We start from the raw sequence: 20129 nt of genomic DNA on the forward strand, positions 1-20129 counted from the left end.
GATGGTTAGGGAAAAAAAAAGAAATGGATTGGCCTATGGCAAAACCAGTCAAAGATGCATGATAAATCTCATACATAGCTACTCTTGCCCATAAACATCTCCAAATGTATGTATTCACATTGTCAACTTCTTGAAGCAGTGTTTAGGTCTTCAAACATCTCCAAAAAGTGCCAAGTAACTCCATGTCATATGCATGACAGTATGATCAAGTTAAACAGGTTCTTCATGGGCATAGTTGGCCTCTTCTTTATGTAGGACGCTCAATGCAGTTTTTGCTGGGCATGACTTACACGAAATAACAAGAAGACAAAAAGACATTGAGATGGAAACTTTCTGTGCTAGTAACAGATTCCTTGGAAATTGATACTACCAGTGTAATTTTCCCCAAAATGGTTTAGAAGTACTTTTGAAAATTGGAAAACAACTGGAGTAGATGTGTTGAAAGGGATAAATGCATGCCCTAAGTTGCACTTTGAGAAGAGTTTTAATGAAAAATGTGCCAGATCTGGACTGGATCTAGAAATAAACAGATCTCTGCCATTGTGAACAGTAAGATGCAGAACAAATAACAAGGAAACTGTTACCGAGGTAGGAAAAAGTTTTAATTAGCACAGCATTTGTTATGTATCTGGTAGCTGCTGCAGGACTTAAGATCTGGAAATACAAGGTGAAGGAAACTTGGTGGGTACCCAGGTGAAGCATGGAGAAGCCCAGAGGGATTAACTAGGTTTCCTTGCCCTGTGCTGTCAGCTCTTGCCCCAGACCCTCAGGGCTTCGGGGCAGAGTGGTGCCAGGGCAGCGACGTGGTTCCCCGTGAGAACCATATGGGTCGCGTTGTGGTGTCAGAGCAGGCAGTGCCTCAGCGGCTGCACACAAAAAAACCAAAAGAAGCAATAAGCACAGGTGTCTCTGGATCTATGTATACTTGGTTGTGGAGGAGCAGAGGTTGACAAAGTTGGTTTTAAAAAACAGAAGAGAGAATTGAGAAAGATTGAATAAAGTTAGCCAAGTAACAGGCTGCTAAATGTGGCCAGGTGTTTTTTCATGCTGCATGCAGAAAGCCTTTGTTTTTCACACACAGTGTAAAACAGTAAAAAAGTTTCATTTCAAAACAAACAGAAAAAAAACCCAACAGCCCAACCAAACCCCAAGCCTTTATTCGGGAAACATGCCCTCTGAAGTAAGCAAAGACCTTAGGATTTGGCCCAATGACAATAATTTGTTGTAGAGCTGAGCACTTACGTGTTTTCACTAGGAAGCAATTTTAACAGCAGAAGTTTGGAACCCCAGAAGTAGGAGTGGAAACACTGACAGAATATTAACTGTAAGAGCTCCCAGTAGATCTCAGTCTTCCTTTTTGTTTTAGGATGGTACAAATATGATTATACAGTATGTGAGATCTGGTGCCGATATTAATTTGCCCTCGGTTGATATGAGACTCCCTGCCAGATGTATTTCCATATTTGCTCCAAGGGACGTGCTACCATTTAAAGTATTATAAAAACAGCTCTGTTAAAAAAAAATTAAAAATAGGTAAAATAAATTTCTGGAAACTATTGTTATAGGTAGACCAGTATTTTTTAGCAGAACACTGGGGCTTCTTTTAAAAGTCCAAGGAGGTCATATTGAGCTTTAATTTCCCATAAGCTCAGTAATGGAAAATAATGATGCACACTTCATACATGGACAGACACAAGATACAATCAAGGATGATTAATCCTACATTCGCAATCACATTCACTGCAAATTATTCATGAGAAGGAAAAGAAGCAAAACTCAGTCCCTATTATTATTGAAAAGTCTCAGCAGGTAGATACCAGTATAGCTTCCTCCACCTCAGCAGGACTGCCTGGACTTGCATTACTCTGAAATCCAGCCTTTTAATCTCCAAATTTCATTGTGCCACTTCCACCACAGCAAAGATTAGTAAATTACTAAATCGGTAGTTACCAAAGGGAAATCACTGTTCCATTTAGAAGCTGAAATAGAAAAGAGATATCCAAACAGGGCAGCAAAATGCAGGATTCCCAGAAGGGACCTCAGAGATAAGAGTCCAAATTTCTCCTGCGTTAAGAGATAACCATACGTGTGCCTCATCCTAATGGGGACAAAGTATGGGGATGACCAGCTGCTTAGCAACCAGATGCCTGAGGTGAAACTCAAAGTACAAAACAAGATGTTGTAAACACCTACATGTCTTGAAACTGAAAGTACAGGGGCATGTAAAAAAAAAACCACCACCAAATGGAAGAACTCTTCCTAACCCTCTCTTGCTTTCTTCATGAGCTCTCCTGTTGGTTTTAGTAGGGAATGCTGGAGAAAATTCAATTGCCAGACCAAGAGAGAAAAGAGCTAAAGGTTTGCAGCTGGTGATTCCACCAGCCACCTTTCATAACCTGAATTACAAAAGATCTGCAGCTGGTGTCACACCTGTTAGAACAGCTGTTTAGCAGCAGGGAGAATATAATCCTGGATGTAAACACAGGATTTGGACTCTTTCCTTCTGCTCCTGAGAGGAACAGCTCTTCTTTTGCTGGATGAGGCAGGAAGAGGGGATCAGAGGGACAAAACATTTTCCAACCCCAACGTAAACTAAGCAACAGGCTTCAGTCGCGGCTGAAGCGTTCCTTAGTTTGATTTGTAATGTGTTTTGATTTATGCACATGTTCACAAAGGAGGAAGAATTGACGATCGTTGAGCTCAGCAGAGTGAACCCAGCAGATCTTACTTTGGGACTGTTAATCTGATTTTCATGTATCAGATGAGAAACTTTGGAAAGCTACAGTAAAGCTGCTCTGAAAGATCTGGTGAGCTGTTAGCTTGAAAGGCTGCAAATTTGAGAAAGAGTCACTGCCTTTCCTCTATGCTAGAAGCAGGCTGAACACAACCATGGATGTGTGATATTGCAAGCATTTTGCCCAAATTAAACCAAACATGTTAGGAAGTTTGAAGAAATACTAATGGAGACTAGATTTCTCGGGAAGAAAAATGTAACATGCACTCTTTTCTTTCTGTATTACTCTTTCTAATATAGCTTTATTAAATAAAGCAGAGGAATACACCAAAATAGGGTTGTTCAAAAACACAACAGCATAGGATATAAAATGTAGTTGGATATAAAATTTGAGAGTTTTGACTAAACAAATAAATCTATTAAATACGTCAAGGGAGGATTTTACTTAGTTTTTAATTTTGCAAGCCTTAAAATTTTCTGGATTTGACATGCATACAAGTATAATTATATTTATCATACATATGTTTCCCTCTTTTTTAGAAGCTGTTTTAAACTGCTTAAATGACTGTGTCTTTTGAAGTTAATATGAAAATATATTTGGCAGGGAAGGTAATACAAGCTCAGGGTAAGCCATAATTATAAGATAACCAACTCTTTTTATGTCTTAAGACTAAGTAGACAGTTCTGAACATAATGGAGAACAAAAAAGGATTTTCCTGATATTTGATGACAGTTGTTATCATTAATAAATTGTTTGTGTTTTCTCAAATCCATCACTCCCTGGGTTGCATTACTTTGTCATGTCACATGCTCAGTTTTGAGGATATACCAAGGAATTTGCAGCACAAGGGAGACTTTTTCATATTTTCAGGCCTTAAAACTTCCAGCACTTTATTTCATGTTTGCCTCACATATTTGCTAATCTTGGTTCCTTGCAGTATTAGGAGACGATTTACCCAAAACTGTAGGATCATTTCAAACCAACTGCAGAAACAATTGTTGGGAAGTAGATGAATTTTTCAGGTTGGTTTAAATCAAACCAGAGAGTCATACAGAATGAACAGGTCTGCTAAGAAAACACACTGTTTGACTACACGTGCAGATTATACCCCTTGAAAATGTAGAGGTCTGCCAATTAGAGATGCAAACGCACAGCTGCCAAGGATGTAGTACATCAGGAGAGGGCTGAGAACGTGTGATTTACAGTGACATTTGTGAGAGCAGTGACAACCAAGCATACCTTCAGATTTCATGCTTTCAAACCCTGAGGCTCTTCCAGGGTTTTTTGCTGTTTCACTCTGGCATGCCAATCAGAGCATTTCATTGTATTTAGGACTCTATGTGTGAAACAAAATCACAGAAACAGCCCTTCCTGAAAAGGTTTATGTCCTAAATAGGTTTGAGGATCAGTGAGCGTGTTTCAAAACCAGTATAAAGCAGAGAGGAGAATCTGAGGATGACAATCAGAGCAGCAAGAGCCAACCAGAGTAGTTGGAGGTACCAAATAAATCACTCACAATGTTATTGTTAGGTATAATGCTAAATGTGTCCCCTTTGACTAGCCCGATACAGTATTCAAGCAGACAGTTTGATGTATTTATCTTTTTATAACAACAACAAACATAGTTGTTCTGATGCCAGCTATGCAATCTGTTTGGGAAAATACACAAATATAATACACAGCAGATTCTGCAATAGCTCACACTCCCTCTTTGTCTGTAGTGGATTAAAAGGATACTGCTTCCAAGAAAGCTGGATAGGGCAGACACAAATACATGATAGGGCCAGATTTGCAGACTGTATAAATCAGCTACAATTGAAGTCAGTTTAGCTAATTCAATTTGTACTAGTAGAGCATTTTTACCGTTTATTATTTAGAAAGAAGAAGGTAGAAAAGGAATCAGCTTTGCTCACAAATTTTATCACAGATGCTTTGCCAGTAAACAATACCACTCCTTAAGTGTTTGAAATATCCTTTTATCTTGTTAATGCTATAAGACATGGTACTTCTCTCATCAGCAGGCAAACACACATATTATTTATGAAATTGCATACTGGATTTGGGCATATCAATCTTATTTTTGCTCATTAAAATGCCACAACAATACATTTTCAAATCAAACCCTGAAAAAACCCACCCTTTTCTGTGCTCAGAAATCACTTACTTTTGTATCCCTCCATTTTAAGAAGAAAATCATTAGTCTTCATGTTCACAAAAATTAAGCACTACTGGTTGAGGTCGTTCCTTGTTTTCTCTTCATCAGCATAGCTAGCTGAAGCCCAGCAATGCCACCAGGCTAGCTTACACCCTGGCAAAATCCAGTCCTTTAGCAAAGCTGGTTAACATCTGAAGTATTTCCTGAGCTTTGCTAATACAAATTGAATGCTCCTTGACCCAGAAAATGGACTGTACTCGGGACAATAGATGCCATTCATTAAGACTTTTGTTCTTTCCCTTATATAAAAGGCTTTTGGTCTGAGTCCTGTTTGGTATTATCCCATGTACCTGACATGCTCTCCAGTGAATCTACACAACAACATGCATTTAAGTCCTTCTTTTATAACAGTGTGAGTCAAATAATTTGGAAATTTGCTCTAAGAAGCTGAAATTAAGAAGAAATGGTTCCTTACAGAAGGTGGATGTTTATTCTCCAACAGAATGAAATCTGCTGATAGAGCATTTTTAGTCTTCATAGCTAAACAAAATAGCTTCATTTTATGACAATTGCAGGAATCAAACTGGCTTGATGGCTCATTCCGTCCCTGTTAATACCCTGTATTACTTGTAATTCATGTATTGATATTATTAATACTAGTGTAAGGAAAGGGATAGGGAAGAAGAAGCAATATCTTTTTATTGCTAGCACAGTAGCAATGCAGCAGACAGCTGATGTCTGAAAATGAGGGCTTGGTTGTATCATCTGTCAGTAAAGTACAGCCTGGTTGATAAGCCTGGTTCAGTTGTTCATTTCTCCTGGAAGATAGTGGAAGAGTGAAAATATACATAAATAATTTCCCTGTTGACCCCACACTGCACAGGATCCTCTGCTGCTGGCAAAGATGGTTAGCAGTGCCCGAGAAGGGAACAAGCCCAAGCTCACTGGGAAATAAGCTGATGTGGGCACGCTCCATGAGGGTCATCCTGAATGCCAAAGCTGATGGCCTAAGCAGATTAGTATAATGTAATGTAATGTGATGCAATAAACAGTTTGTCCACCTAGTAATCACCATTCACTCGGAGATCTCTGTGGCGGGAGCTTCAGGAAGCGGAATGAAGCATTAGAGCATAGGATATAAAGGGAGCGAGGCTTTCCTTGAGCTTTGAATGGTGAGAAGGTGTGATGAAATTATGCTAGAGAAGCACTGATGGCATAAGAGACGCATCAGCATTTTAGTTTGATTTGGTTTGATGTGTGGTTTCAAAGCAAATCTCCCAGTTGCTGCTCACCTTGCTTTGGTCCTTGCTGTGGTGCATAGAGCACAGGCTGCATCACTTGGGGGTTTGCTTGTGCTCCAGATGTGCACCTAATGCTCACCAGGTCTCATAGGCTGGTTTTCAGAGTACTCTGAGCCCTGAAATGCATACGGTGTGCGTTCTGGATCCTCAATAGCCCATTTCATTCTCTATACCCCGTCCTACTGAGCCACACTGACTGTTAATGGAGACAAGCTGGAGAGACAAAGGAAAAAGAGTTTCTAGATATCAGGGAGCATTTAGGAGTCTGAATAAATTACTCTTTCCAGGGTGGATGACTGTCTTTTGTAATTGCAAACCTAGGGATTATAAAACATCTCAAATCACTGATATCTTTTCAACTTCCATGGGAAGTTCTTAAACCAAAATTGTAAAAAAGGTGTTGTGCGCTTCCAAAGCTCAGATCAAATAAAGTCTTAGTGAGGGCAGGTGTAATTCCCATTCCTATCAAAAGCAGCAGGACTTAGTTAACACTAGGAATAAATTTCAATAACTATCCTTTTGCTGCCTCCTCTTTTCTGGTTATAGCAGCTGAAGGGTTGTAGTATAAGGGAATTAGGAACAGAGGAGGTGCTGATAAACTCTGGTTTGTCAGAGCTTCCTGATCCCTTGAAGCCTGAACCTTCAGTAACTCAGAGGAAGATGGAGATTGTGCTGAAAGATACTGAAAATAAGAAAAAAAAAAGGTTAATCAAGCTCTGAGGTTGAGCTATTGCACTTATCTCTGCCTTGCCTGCAGGGTTAGTATGTGCTGCCACTGAGTGTCTGTTTGACTGATAAAATGCTTTTAAGTAGAGACAAACTTTTTTCCCTAGCTATAATTTCAAACCACAGGAACATCATGGATTTGACATCAAGGGTTGATGTTTCTGAAGCGTCAGTGTTGTGAAGTCTCGTGATGCTATCACAAGTGTAGAAAAATTCTTGCGCTCGTGGGAATATTATTTTTACTTAAATGAAAGCCAATTTCTCACCTTTCTTGCAGAGGAGAAAATGCAGAAGTTTTAGGAGATTTATTTCAAATATGTTTCTTAAAGCATTTTTTGCTTAATTTAGGGTTTTTCTTCAGTCCTGATACATCATTTTTCACTGAAGTGATGAAGTAAGTATTGAGTGTAGAACTACCATAGTCACAGGTTTTTCCAAAGTTTGATAATGTTTCTTATAAAGATTTATCTTCGGACTCATTCACTCTGCTGGAAGAAATTATAAACAGTAAAATTTGCATACCTTCCTCTCTATTATAAGAGCTGATTCTTGCATCAGGTGAATGCTATAGCCACTCTATTAGGAGCCAGAGGCATCACAAGTGCATTAAATCAGTTTATGGCATGTCAAAATCAGGCATATATTGTCATGTCTGTATTTAATTACATTTTAAAACTTTCAGTAGAAGAACAGGCCTAGGCCATAGCAAACTTCAACATGAGGAGATGGCGATATTTAAGTAAGGGAAATTATGCTCATTTCACTGCAGCATAATCACTTAAGCTTTTATGGTTTTACAGTTTACACTGTCTGTACAACAACCTGCCCTTGCCTTTGCTTGGGCCAACTTTTCCTGAGTAAACAATCACATACCAGTACCCTATTTCAGATTTGCTCATGGGCCTTGTATGAGAAAGGAAAGTTGGATCAAATATTAAAAACCCAGTGCCAATCTTCTATTGCCCTCTATACTCTTACTTAATTCAAGACGAGTGTAAAACACGCTGATCTGAGAGGCACTTTTAACAGGACTGAGCAAAGTAGATAATTAGCTGTGCAAAATGCTAAACATTTCCTACGTTCTGCATTTTTGCATACTCGCTTCTGTACACATATAACCTATTTGAGATATAATAGCTGCAGATCTTCACTGGTGTTGTAGGTATGCAATGAAAGCTAAACATGTAGCTGTTTTCCAGCCTGCATGCAAATGAGTGTGAAATCTGCATTTGGGTAACGACAAGGATGCTCACCTTGCTTGTAAATTATTTAACCACATTAACACAGGACTGCTCAGGGGACATCAGAAAGGACAACTGGCTTGTGCAGAGATGCCTGCCAAATCTGTGAATGTAACTTGGTTGACTCATTCTTGCATATGTGTCCTGCTCTGAACATTCTGGTTGGAGATGCACAGACTATGCACAGTTGCATGCCCACTGTAGCATGCATGCATATGTTTGGAATGCATAGCCTGCATGCTGGACTACCCTTCTTCGGAAAACGGTTGACTTTTCTGCCTAGGAGAGGAAAGGCTGCTAGTACATCCCTTGACGGGCAAATGACTGTGGATGGGAGAACGGGATAAGGATAGTAAATGCAAAGCTCCTTAAAATATGCTGCATACATTGTCCAAACTAGCGGGACAGTTGTTTCACGATAAAACAAATACTGTATTGCACAGCTTAGTCTTCTTTCTGTGGTAGAAGTAGTGTTTTGAAATTTAATTAACTTCATGTGGCACTGTAGAAATGGATGGCAAATCAATAATGAATGCCATTTAAGTCACCTTGTGGTGTTGTAATTCTCTGTGTTTTGCTACGCTAATTAGGTCTGACTTGAGTGAGAAGCATTTCAGGAGCAAGGGGGTGAATTATTGCTGAGTTCCTGGCTGTCACTGGGGAGATGAAGTAATCTCAGTACTGAGTAACCTCAGTGATTTCAGGAGCCAGCAACTCTTCCAAGCAAAAGAAGGACAATCTCATATTTTGTGAGTTTTGGGCTCAGCTAGTCCATGACTTGCAACTTCAGCTGAAAGAGCTTCAGAAACCAGAAACTGCTCTACCTCATACCTGGCATTTAATAGCTTAATTGCTCTTATTTACACATTCTCCCTGAGACTGTTTCCTGCAAACAGGTGAGTATTTCCTTCATTTGGATCCAGGGCTCCTCCCATCAACCCAGAGAGAGTCATGGGTGAGAGAGATATGCATGTGGGATGGGCCCCTGGCTCTGATCCCTCCTTATTCCCAAAGTCATGGTGGAGAAACAGCTCAGGGAGCAGAATGTAGTTTGCTTCTACGTAGCAAACCCAAACACTGTTAAATGATGGCAATGGCAGCTCTTTTCCTGTTTATTGGACTCAGAGAGTTTATTGTGAAACATGGAGAAGACTGATGGGGTGTCTCCCTTCTCCAAGAACGAGCTACTAGTGTCTGACGGTGGAACAGAGGTTTCCTCCTGACATGCCTTGAGGACCCTCTCCGACAGTGTGCTTCTGTCTGAACCATAAAGAAAATGGATGGATCATGAATAGAACCTAGGGAGAACAGGTACTCTGAGGCTACTAAGTCAGTGCCATGCTTTTTTGGGAAAGTATGTGAACTCCTTTCTCGTGTATTAGTGTGAATGATGATTCCTAATCATCGTTCCTTCTAACATAAACAGTTTCTAATATAAACCATTCCTGCTCGTTACCACAGGCAGCCCAAGCGACATGGAAAATTTCAGTTGTTACATCGCGTTTGCCCAGAGAATTACAGCAGTGATTGAAATGATTTTGCAGTGGTTGGAATACTGCTGAGTGAAAGGTGATACAGAGCATTACACTTCAGAGACAGCAAACATGAAGTGGATGCAGAACTGGCTGTCCTTTTACCCGGGCTCTACTTGTGGGTTGTTGGAGCTGACAAACCTGCAAATTTGTGTAGCTGATATCCAGATAGCATCTGTGCTTCACCTAGTGCCCTTCTCTGTCTTACGTAATACTGGGGGGTGGGAAGGAGAGGAGCTCTAATAAGGTACAGGTAAAGAGTTTGAGTTAACAAATTTAAGTTAATAGTGCTTTATTGTGGTGTTGGCAGTCTGACAATCAACATACATTACAATATACAAGAATATATATGTATGTCTGTTAACTAATATTAATTAATGCGTTAACTATCTATTGGTTAGTTAATTATATTGTCACTGTTCCTTAGCCTTCTTTCTTCTAAAGAAAATAAAAGAAAACAAGAATTTCTCATTCAAAACTGCATATAATCTCCGTTTCTGCAAATTCAAGAAATTTAAGTATATCAAATATACTTACTGAATTCAATCCTCTTGAACTGCCATTTAACAGCTGTTCCTGAAATGCCTTACAGCCTGCTTGAGGACCATGCAAGAATGAATAATATGCTAGGTTCTTTCATGCTTGAATACAATTGATATATTCTCCAATGCATACATCTCTCTGCAGTACCTCTCTGCTGTCATACCTGAAAGGAAAGAACAATAGAAACACTGATTAGGACTATCAGGTTTATTGTCTATCAGAAACCATATGTGGAGTAGTTTACTTTCTGACTGGGATCTGTTTTCTTTGCTCTGAAATTGCTGGTTAAATTCTAAAGTCAATATTATTGTTCAGGTGGTCCAAGGTCTGCCAGGGGCTCCCAGGTTCATTTGTCAACAACACACCCCAAAACCTTGCCTTGCTGTTGAAGAGGAAAAGGCAGTATTTGTAACTGGTTTCTTTGTTGCAGCTGCAGAAACTGAAACGATCACTCTCCTTCAAGACCAAGAGCTTGCGGAGTAAAAGTGCAGACAATTTCTTCCAGAGGACTAATAGCGATGTGAAACTGCAAGTAGACTTGATGCCTGAGGTGAGCACGAGCACTGGGCAGCTCCCTAGCTCAGAGAGCCAGGCATCCTCCCCCACCAGAGCCCAGCAGCTGCCAGAAAACAGCAAGGCTCATATCTTCCAGGAGCACATCTTCAAAAAACCCACCTTCTGCGATGTCTGCAACCACATGATTGTTGGTAAGAAATTATTATTTTTTTAAATCTGTGTGGGTGTCCATGCTAGAACGTGCAGGATGACTTTTCCATAATTTATATGAGCCCAGATGTCTACTTGAGGGTATTCATGCAAAAAGGATCAGGACTTATGTCACATCTGCCACAGGCTAATAGGAGTTCTACATTTGTTGACGGATCTCTTGCCTTGCAGACACATACTGTTATCACAAATCACAGGTGAGGATTTCGGCTAGAGCCAAATTCCTCTCTCATTCAGGTTATACTGAGCACCAAGTGCAAACTCTGTTGTACGTGATGCAAGAAACAGCAGAAATCTTCTTGCAAGTCTGTGTCTGCTATCCTTACTCTCTCCCACGGCAGTAATTCTCCCTTCCTCCTTCTGTCTTCCCCAACGTCGTGCAGTGCCCCCAGTTCCCATTCACAGGTGACCATGCCTACCTCCTCCAGCTGCCTCACATCTCTCCTAAGTAATTTTTGGGCAAGAATTGGCATCTGATGGGTTGTAGGCTCCAAGCTGCTTGTTTGTGCACGTTGGCTATCTAGGACATGTTTTGGGAGACAAGGTCAGCAACTGAATTCTCACTGCAGATGTTCTTGGGATTCTTTTACCTGGTCCTTGCTACTCACAAAACCACACACAAACTTTATACCTTTGAAAGATCCCCCTGTCCTCTCTCTGAACTGTCCGTGGGTATGGAAGTTACTTGCAGGGACTGACAGACAGACACAGAGCTAATCATTTGGTATCCTCTTCACTGTGCAGAGAACAACTCTCTACTGAGCCCTGCTTGTAAGGTAATTTTCAGTGGAGCGTGGAAGGCCCCAAAAGCCATCCTTCATGCTGTGGATTATCTATGAGGCCGTGCAAGGAGAGGTCAGGAAAGAAGTGGTGGCTGGAGGTGTAGAACATGCATGGTCCACCACCATGGGAAGCTGCAGGAGTTGCTGCAAGAAGTCTGGTTCTAGAAATTCACATCATTGTGGCTAGTTTGTTACGTACAGGATTTAGTCTTGCTGCTCGGCATCTAATAGTGCCAGCACAGTGGATCAGGAATAAATTCAGCAACAGTGGACCGGTGTGGAAGTGAGTGACACAGTTTCCATGCTTTTAGCCAGGATAAGGAGTGAAACACTGGTTTGGTTTCATGTAGTAGTAGTAGTATTACAGGTCTGAGTACAAATTGTTGTCGGTAATTTTTCTAGTTTACTAGTCCCTTGGCCTGGAAGTCACTGCCTTTTCAGATAACAGTATATTAAGTTCTTGAAAGATTCTGATAGGGTTGCTCAACCTTTTTCAGAGAATGAGGGTGCTCAGTGTCCCCCACCTGTGTGGGGAACTTGTGTTCCTTGGAAAAGGCAGCTGTCTGCAGAACATTAATTTATGGAAGCAGGAGTGTCTTGCATTAGTTTTAAAGAATTAAAGACACGAGACCTGATTTCATCCTCCCTGCATCACAGTTCTACTTAATCCAGGGAAACAGAGGAGTTTTGATTCCAGATTTTTGGTGTTATTTTCCAGTCTTTTAAGTTTCTTTCTAATTTAAGTGGAAGAACAAGCCAAAGGGAGAAGGAGTAAAACATCAATATCAGGGAATTTCATCATCCAGATATTTAAAGGAAGCCTGAAAGATAGGCAGTTATTTGAAATAGCTTTATGTATGGAAGCAGGCCCAGAACTTGTCTCATCCTGTAATGTGCATGCATTTTCTATCAAAACTTAGTTTCACAAATATATACTGCAGTATAAGTCCTTCACGTTTCTGGAAACTTCTCATGAAGTTGTATGGAGGTCAGTATCATCACAAATCTGCACGACCCAGCAATACTGTTTCAAAACACTGTGGCTTAACAGGGATTACTACTGGCAGCAGACTTTGCAGGGAGTAACTCCAGTTCATAAACACTCATGCCCTTTTCCTTTGCCCAGCATTCTGTGTCCTGCCTGGGACAGGAAAGTACTGAAGCACAGCTATAAGCTTCAAAACATCAGCTTTAATCCCATCTGCCTTCTGAACTTTCCCTGCTCTTTTCTGTCCTCCAAGTGCTTCCCTTTTCTGCTCGGTATCTTAGCCAATTCATTAAAGAACGAAGTCTTTTGTAATTGCTGAAGAAGCTGATGTGACCTAATTTGCCTCGTGGCAGGTTGAGTCAGGTGAATTGTTCTGACCTCCTCCAGCAGATCTTTTCTTGGAGGTATGGCAGAAGAGTTGTTAAGAGTTTTACCTTATAATGCCTTAGAGTCTAGATGCCCTGATTCTCATAGACAGACATCTACTCTGTTCTTGTAATCCTCTCTTTGATCCTTACTGAGGTCATGCCTGGTTTTGCTGTATTGTGTTTTAAGCAGTATGGGAGTTCTGGATCTTACTGTTTGCAGGGCAATTAATCCATAGGTTGTGCAACTGTTGGTTATGGGGACAGTGAAGCAAAACAGGCAGCTTTTCAGGAAACTCTGTCAAGCCTGCTCCCAAAATGAAACAAACAAACAAAAAAATTCCTTCTGTGCAGGGACTCTGAATTTACACTTGCAACATGGAGACTATTTGTTCTCTCTATCTGCATTTTTCACGGGCAGTGACATTTGTGAGTAATGAGTCTATGGCTTTAAATTCCTTATTGATGAGAATAAAGGCAAAGACAGATACATGTTTTGAAGACTGGGGGAAAGAAAAAAAGAAAATCCCAGCTTGACTTTAGATGGTTTCAATTTGACCATCAAGAATGATTCCAGGTTCACCTTAAATGGCTCTCTGATCTATGAACTAAGCAGTTCTGTTTGGTACAGGGCAGCATGATGAACTGTGCATAGCGTGAGTGTGCAGCATGCGCTTCAGTCTCACTGGCATGGCAGCATCTGCCTGTAGCTTCAGAACGATCGGGACACTCAGAGCAGAGGCAGCAGGCTCCCTGTGCTGCTCTTTCCACAGCAAAATTAAAGCAGAGGAAGTCTTCCTACAAAAAATATGTGCATCATCTCTCCTTGATTGTTAGGCACTATGTGCCAAATGTTGCCTTTGGGATGCAGCACGTGTGCCTGTTTGTTCATTTGACAGAAGTACAGTCATAAGATAAAGGCCAAATACATGTAATTGGTTTCAGCACTCAGAGGAAGATGTTTACTAGGATCAGTATAATGCAAACTTACTCATTCAAATGCTTTTCATGCATCCCAGAGTGCAATGCAACATAATCAAAAGAAGCTCTGTTTATTGGTTTGATTTCAAAAATGAAAAAACGTCTTAGTAGCGTGCTTCATACCTCACATTAAAGACAGGAGTTGAAGTGTTCCTACTAACTGTACTAGACTGGGGATAAAGTTCTGCCTTGGTAAACAGCAGCAAAGTACTGTATAGAAGCAGTAGTTTTCTGCCAGATGAAATAAGGGTGAAAATGAAAATTTCTGATTCAAGCGAGATCTGAGGAGTGCATGAAGTGTATTTTACATTAATGGAGCCTTCTTGAAGCTTCAAATACTCCAGTAGAATCATCATTTCCAATGCTTAAGTCAATAGGAATAATTCATGTAATTTCAGAACAAATCAATAGTATGTTGAAGCACACTCTATACTCCTTTCTGCTGCTCACTGCCACTGTGAGCTCTACACATCGGTTAGTTTGGGACTGAGGATTCAGCTCCATGGTGGGTTACATATTTTCCTAAATACATCCACCCATGAACATCCTCTCACAGTATCACACTCTGAAATCGGTTCATTTGCTGTTCTTCCTAGGAGTGTTTATTGCTATTTTAATATCTAACCCCAGCAAAGGAAAACTTGCAAAGTATCTTGTGGAGTGTATCGGTAGATCACTGTTTAGAAGACACTGGTTTGGTTATTTTACATCAGTGTGAAAGGTAAAACAAGTCAGCACCTCTGAGTATGCTTTGTGTTATCTACCAATTTCTTTGTTTAGCAAGAATGTGGTAGGATTTGGCAATATCCGATAAGGGAAAGAAAAACTGCCTGGCACCAACAAAGATAGAAACTATTAAATTAATATTGCATCAGATAAGGATCTCAAACTACGCTGATCAGAAGCAAGTTCTTGCTCTTCTTCAGTCTCTGGTGTGTCATCAGTCATCTCTGTGACACTTTATTCTTGAAGAAAACATTATGCCGGCACCCTACTCTTGAAAAACATTGTGTATTTTAAAAAAAATTCCATCTGCAGGGTTCTCAACATTTTACTCATTTACAGTTCATTTCCTGTGCTGACTCATATGGAAAAAATGTTATTTTCCACACATTCCAAGCATATTACATGTAATTAATCTATTCCCATCTAAGTAAAATATAAGTAGTGTATCAAAAAAGTAAGCCACTTTGCTTCTAAAAATAGCTGACTTCAAAGTCAGTCCTTTAAAGCTGTATTTTAAAGAAATAGCTGCTCATTTACAACAACACTGTTTTATGTTTCTTTGTGTTTCAAAGATGTACTTAGCAGTTTCATTCCAGACTTAAGCTTAACTCTGACACAAAATTTTGTCTAACTACGTGTTTTACTGACATATATGTTGGGGTATCTTTGCCTGAAAAGACATGCTAGAGGGACACAAACTTTCAAACAAAGCTGTAGTCTGCACTATCCAACAATAGACAAAACCAGGTTGTTCTGGATCATGTCATTGCTGACTTAGGTACCTGAGATATATGCATTTATAGTTGGTGTCAGGGCAATCGAGTTTGTGATTTGGATGTAAATTCTCCAGACCTTTGCAGCTCTGGAGGTAAATAATTCAACACCTGTCTTCTCAGGGGAGCTAACTAGGTTCCAGTCAGAGAAACCTGTAGAAAACAGAATGGACTGAGAACAGCATTGACGAGAAGGACTTAGGGCTGTTGGTCAGTCAACATGACCTGGCAAAATATGCCTGCAGCTCAGAAAGTCATCTGTATCCTGGGCTGTATCAAAAAAGCATGACCAGCAAGTTGATAGAGGTGATTCTAATCCTCTACTCTTCCCTGATGATAACTCACCTGGAGGGCTGCATCCAGCTCTGGGACCCCCAGCATAAGAAGGATATACAATCCAGAGGAGGCCCCGAAGATGTTCAGAGGTTGGGAGCCCCTCTGCTATGGAGACAGGCTGAGAGAGTTGGGCTTGTTCAGCCTGGAGAGACCTTAGAGCACCTTCCAGTACCTGAGGGAGCCTATAAGAAAGCTGGAGAGAGACATTTTACAAGGGCCTGTAGTGACAGGACAAGGTGTAACCAGTTTAAATAGAAAGCGGGGAGGTTTAGGTTAGATATCAGGAAGTTCTTCATGCAGAGGGTGGGGAGGCACTGGAACAGGTTGCCCAGAGAAGCTGTGGATGCCCCATCCCTGGAAGTGTTCAAGGCCAGGCTGGATGAGGCTTTGAGCAACCTGGTCTAGTGGAAGGTGTCCCTGCCCATGGCAGGGGGGTTGGAACTGAATGGTCTTTAAGGTCCCTTCCAGCCCAAACCATTCTGTGATTCTAAAACAAACAAGTAAAAAAATAAAACCAGTAACAAACCCTTAGCACAGTTTACTTCCAGTCTACTAATCTCTAATGCAGCATCCTCCACAAAGCTAGGCTCAGTGTCAATAAACTGGCCTAGCTTTTCAAATGCAGGGATGAAGGAAAGAAAGAGATCTAGATTGGAGCCATGGTGTCCCATATTCGTTACTCACTACATTTGAACCACTTCTCTTTGACTTTCAGTAACTGCAACTAATAAGTAATGGAAAAACTCCATAGTTTGAGGAAGTGTTTATATAACTGTAATTTATGTGTATGTTTATTAAATACAGCAAAATTTCACAGGAACTATGGCACAGTGCTTTCTGCCTTCAGTCTGATCAGCTCCCTCATAAAGAATACACTTGACCTTTTTTAGCCTTGCTGCCTCACTCCATTACATAGGCATTCTGGTTTGATCCGAGCCTGCCTTTATTTAGCATTATCCAGGTAGACATGGATAGATAAACAGTCACAGGTTGATCACCACTGCTTGGCAGGTAGACAAAGTAGAAGCACTTCTGGGAAGCGTGACTGTTTCCAAGGCTATGCTAGTTGGGAAGATTCCTTCAGAGCAAATAATAAAAAGAAAAAAAAAAAGGCAGCTTCGTGTCCACCTCTCTAATGGGCTTGTTCAGTCATAGCTGAGCCTTCCCAGATATATTTTCCACACCATAGATTATTAGAGTATAAAATAGGGGGGAGGGGTGGGGATGTGTGTAAGAATGTTGTTTATTGTTCATGCAAGACGGCCAAGACTTTCCTGATGGAAAAAGGCTTTAAAAAGCAGCTGAATCCAGCTTACTTTGGTTCTGATTGTGAGGAAAAGGGGCAGTTGTGTAACCTTATCAGTGACTTGTACCAGGTACCATCACATATATTATTAAATGGCCTAAAGACCCTGTCTTTCCCTCCTTTTTCCCTCCAATAAACTCACTCTTGGATTTAGGACACTTAAGTTCTCGCTCTAATTGATGCCGAATGGCTCTGGGCACCTAAATCTTCTAGCACTATTGTAAACTGGTGTGAGTGAGAATTAGTTCAGTTCTCTCTGACCTGCTGTGCTAGGCTTTAGGGGCAAGAAACCCACTGTATTTTTAACACACATCTGCAAAAAAGATCATGTAAAATAATAATTTTAACATATCTAGAAGCTTAAAATTTAACATGGCTTTGTACTATGATTTCTTTCTTGGGTTAATAACTCTCCATAAGCATAGTCCTTCCCACATTTGAGAGGAGCCCAGTAAGAAAAGTTAAACAAAAGCCTTCTGGAAATATAAAGTACTACATTAATCAAACTGTACACTACGCAGTTAACTGCTAGCTATAGCCTAGTAAGCTATAGAAAATGTCATCCAGACTCCACAAAATTTCCAGAAACTGGCTAGTTTGTCTATTAAAATACATAAAGTGAGGATGAACACATTAATTTTCTTTGGTAATAAAGAGTTAAACATACTTTAAAGCAAATATTTAGTCTGTTTATCCTCTGGGAGGGCTTCCTCCTCTGAGATGAGGCAAGAATGTTATCAGTAAATTGGATAATCAGAAACTGCTTAGTTGAGAAAAGAGGGTGGAAATATATTTTAAATTCTAATTTGTCCTTGTACAGCATAAAGCATGTTTCATATTTTTTACTAGATAATTTTCAAGCTTATTGTAATTTGGGGGAAATGGCTGTTAATATGAAACTGCAGTTAATCCTCAGGGAAAAGAGACTTTAAAGATGTTGACCAATATTTGCTGCCTAAGTAGATGAAAAACAACAAAAATTTTCAGTGCATCTACAATCAGTATTTTAATGTGATGTTAGCCAAGAGGATTCTTGACTGAAAATGACATTAAAAAACACCAAACACCCTGCTCGGTAGTGGTCATTGCTCCTGAGATCAGCCCACGCGAAGAACGTAATGCTAAGCTTCAGGTTTGTTAAAGACCTAGGGATGAAGCACAATGCAAGGTTTCTTTTTTTTTTTTTTTAGTGTCCTGCTATCTACCTTTCCCGAGATCATGAGAGACATTGGGTGTTTTCAGATAAGCAAATTAAATACATCTTATTTGAGGCTGACCTTCTAGTAAAAACATTATTTTTATGTGGATAATTACATTGCCACATAGCTGACAAAAGCATCACCTAGAAGGGAAATTATTAGGAGCTTCACCTTACTATGAGTTGCAGAAGCCATAAAATGAGGTAATTAGCTGAAATTCTTTTGCAAGAAGTGGAGCGTTGACATCATGTAGAGGAAAATGCCCGACCACAGTTGCTTGTGGCTCTCTGGTAACATGAATGCAACTTCAGCAATTATCTTCTGTGAACTGCCTGGATTTTATTTTTCCAGGTATACGCAATCTATGACTTTTTTTTCTCTTTGTCATAAGTTTATCTAACATGCTGGAGGATGCTGCACACACATGGATTCCCTCCTTGACTTCTAATTCTCAAGATGCACTCTGCAGTTGAAAATTGTGATTACACTGTACTATCCTTTATAACATGCAGGCAGTGATCTTTAAAATCTTGAAATATTTTGGTTTGACCACTAAATTATTTTCTGCTTAATAGAAGGGTTTGGAAGCAAGAAAGAAAAAAAAAAAAAAAAATTGAGTTGGCAATGTCTTCTCCTCACTCACCCCAACAATTGCACTTCCCCAGCCAAGAGAGGAAATGGCATATAGCCAGTATAACTCCTGAGCCAGTGTGAACTACAGCATGATAGTCAGTATGACCTTGATTGTCTTCCTGAGCAGTCACAAAAGAAAGGCTGTAGATCCAATGCACAGGAAAAACCCTCCAAATGAGGATTAGATGTATTGATGAGGGAACTTGTATTTGCAGTGCTAATGTTGCCTGTTTTTCTAGCTGAACCTCTCAGAACTGTTGTAATCGTTCATATCCCTAGATCTGTGGCACATGAAACTCTCCAGAGAGGCTTTGTGTTACCCCAGGTCTTTTTTTTTTTTTTTTTTTGTGAAGCATGGGTTGAATTTTTACCATTGCTGGTTGCTTACAGAGTGCCATCATCAACGGGCTTGAAATGGGAGGCTGCTATGTGCATCCTCATTTTGTTCCACCACTACACCTTCCACTGTGAGCCCAAGTAGAACATATTGGCTTGATCAAGGGTTCATCTGCACATATGTTCACAACTGCAAGGTGAGAAGTTATCTGTCAGGCAGTGTCTGTTACAGCTACAAAATATGGAGAGGTTACACCAAGGTGCTTTGTCTGTTTTGGTAGATCTAGTCCCTCAACACAGCTGAGCATTGAAGTCTATTTTCCATTTATAACCTCTGGACAGGTGTCATGGTTTAAGCCCAGAGGGCAATTAAGCACAAAACAGATGCTCTGTCATTCTCCCCCAGCAGGATGGGGGGAAAAAAGTGAAAAAATCATGGGTTAAGATAAAAACAGTTAAATAACTGAAATGAAGTAAAATAATAATAATAATTTGTAATGAAAAGGAAAATAAAGAAGATAAATAAAACCCGCGAAAGAAAAGCGATGCAAATTAAAACAATTTTTCACCACCAACCAACCAATGCTCAGACAGTCCCTGAGCAGTGCACTTGCCCAGCAACTTCCCTCCTAGTTTTATAGAGTGATGGAATCATAGAATGGTTTGGGTTAGAAGGAACCTTAAAGGTTATCCAGTTCCAACCCCTCTGTCATGGGCAGGGTCATACTACACCAGACCCGGCTGC

At 40.3% G+C, this 20129-nt stretch overlaps 1 protein-coding gene across 1 annotated transcript in view; it reads left to right on the top strand.

The window, feature by feature from the left end:
• The window catches only part of STAC (SH3 and cysteine rich domain), a gene marked incomplete at its 3' end in the record, with an annotated part of 53198 nt that overhangs the window by 12879 nt on the left and 20190 nt on the right, over positions 1–20129 (top strand). Inside the window, exon 2 of the mRNA XM_010152629.1 lies at positions 10664–10940. Coding sequence (XP_010150931.1) covers positions 10664–10940 — 277 coding nt within the window. The remainder of the gene's footprint in view (positions 1–10663; positions 10941–20129) is intronic.

Source organism: Eurypyga helias, unplaced genomic scaffold (genome assembly GCF_000690775.1).
Source record: "Eurypyga helias isolate BGI_N326 unplaced genomic scaffold, ASM69077v1 scaffold9045, whole genome shotgun sequence".
Lineage (NCBI taxonomy): Eukaryota > Metazoa > Chordata > Aves > Eurypygiformes > Eurypygidae > Eurypyga > Eurypyga helias.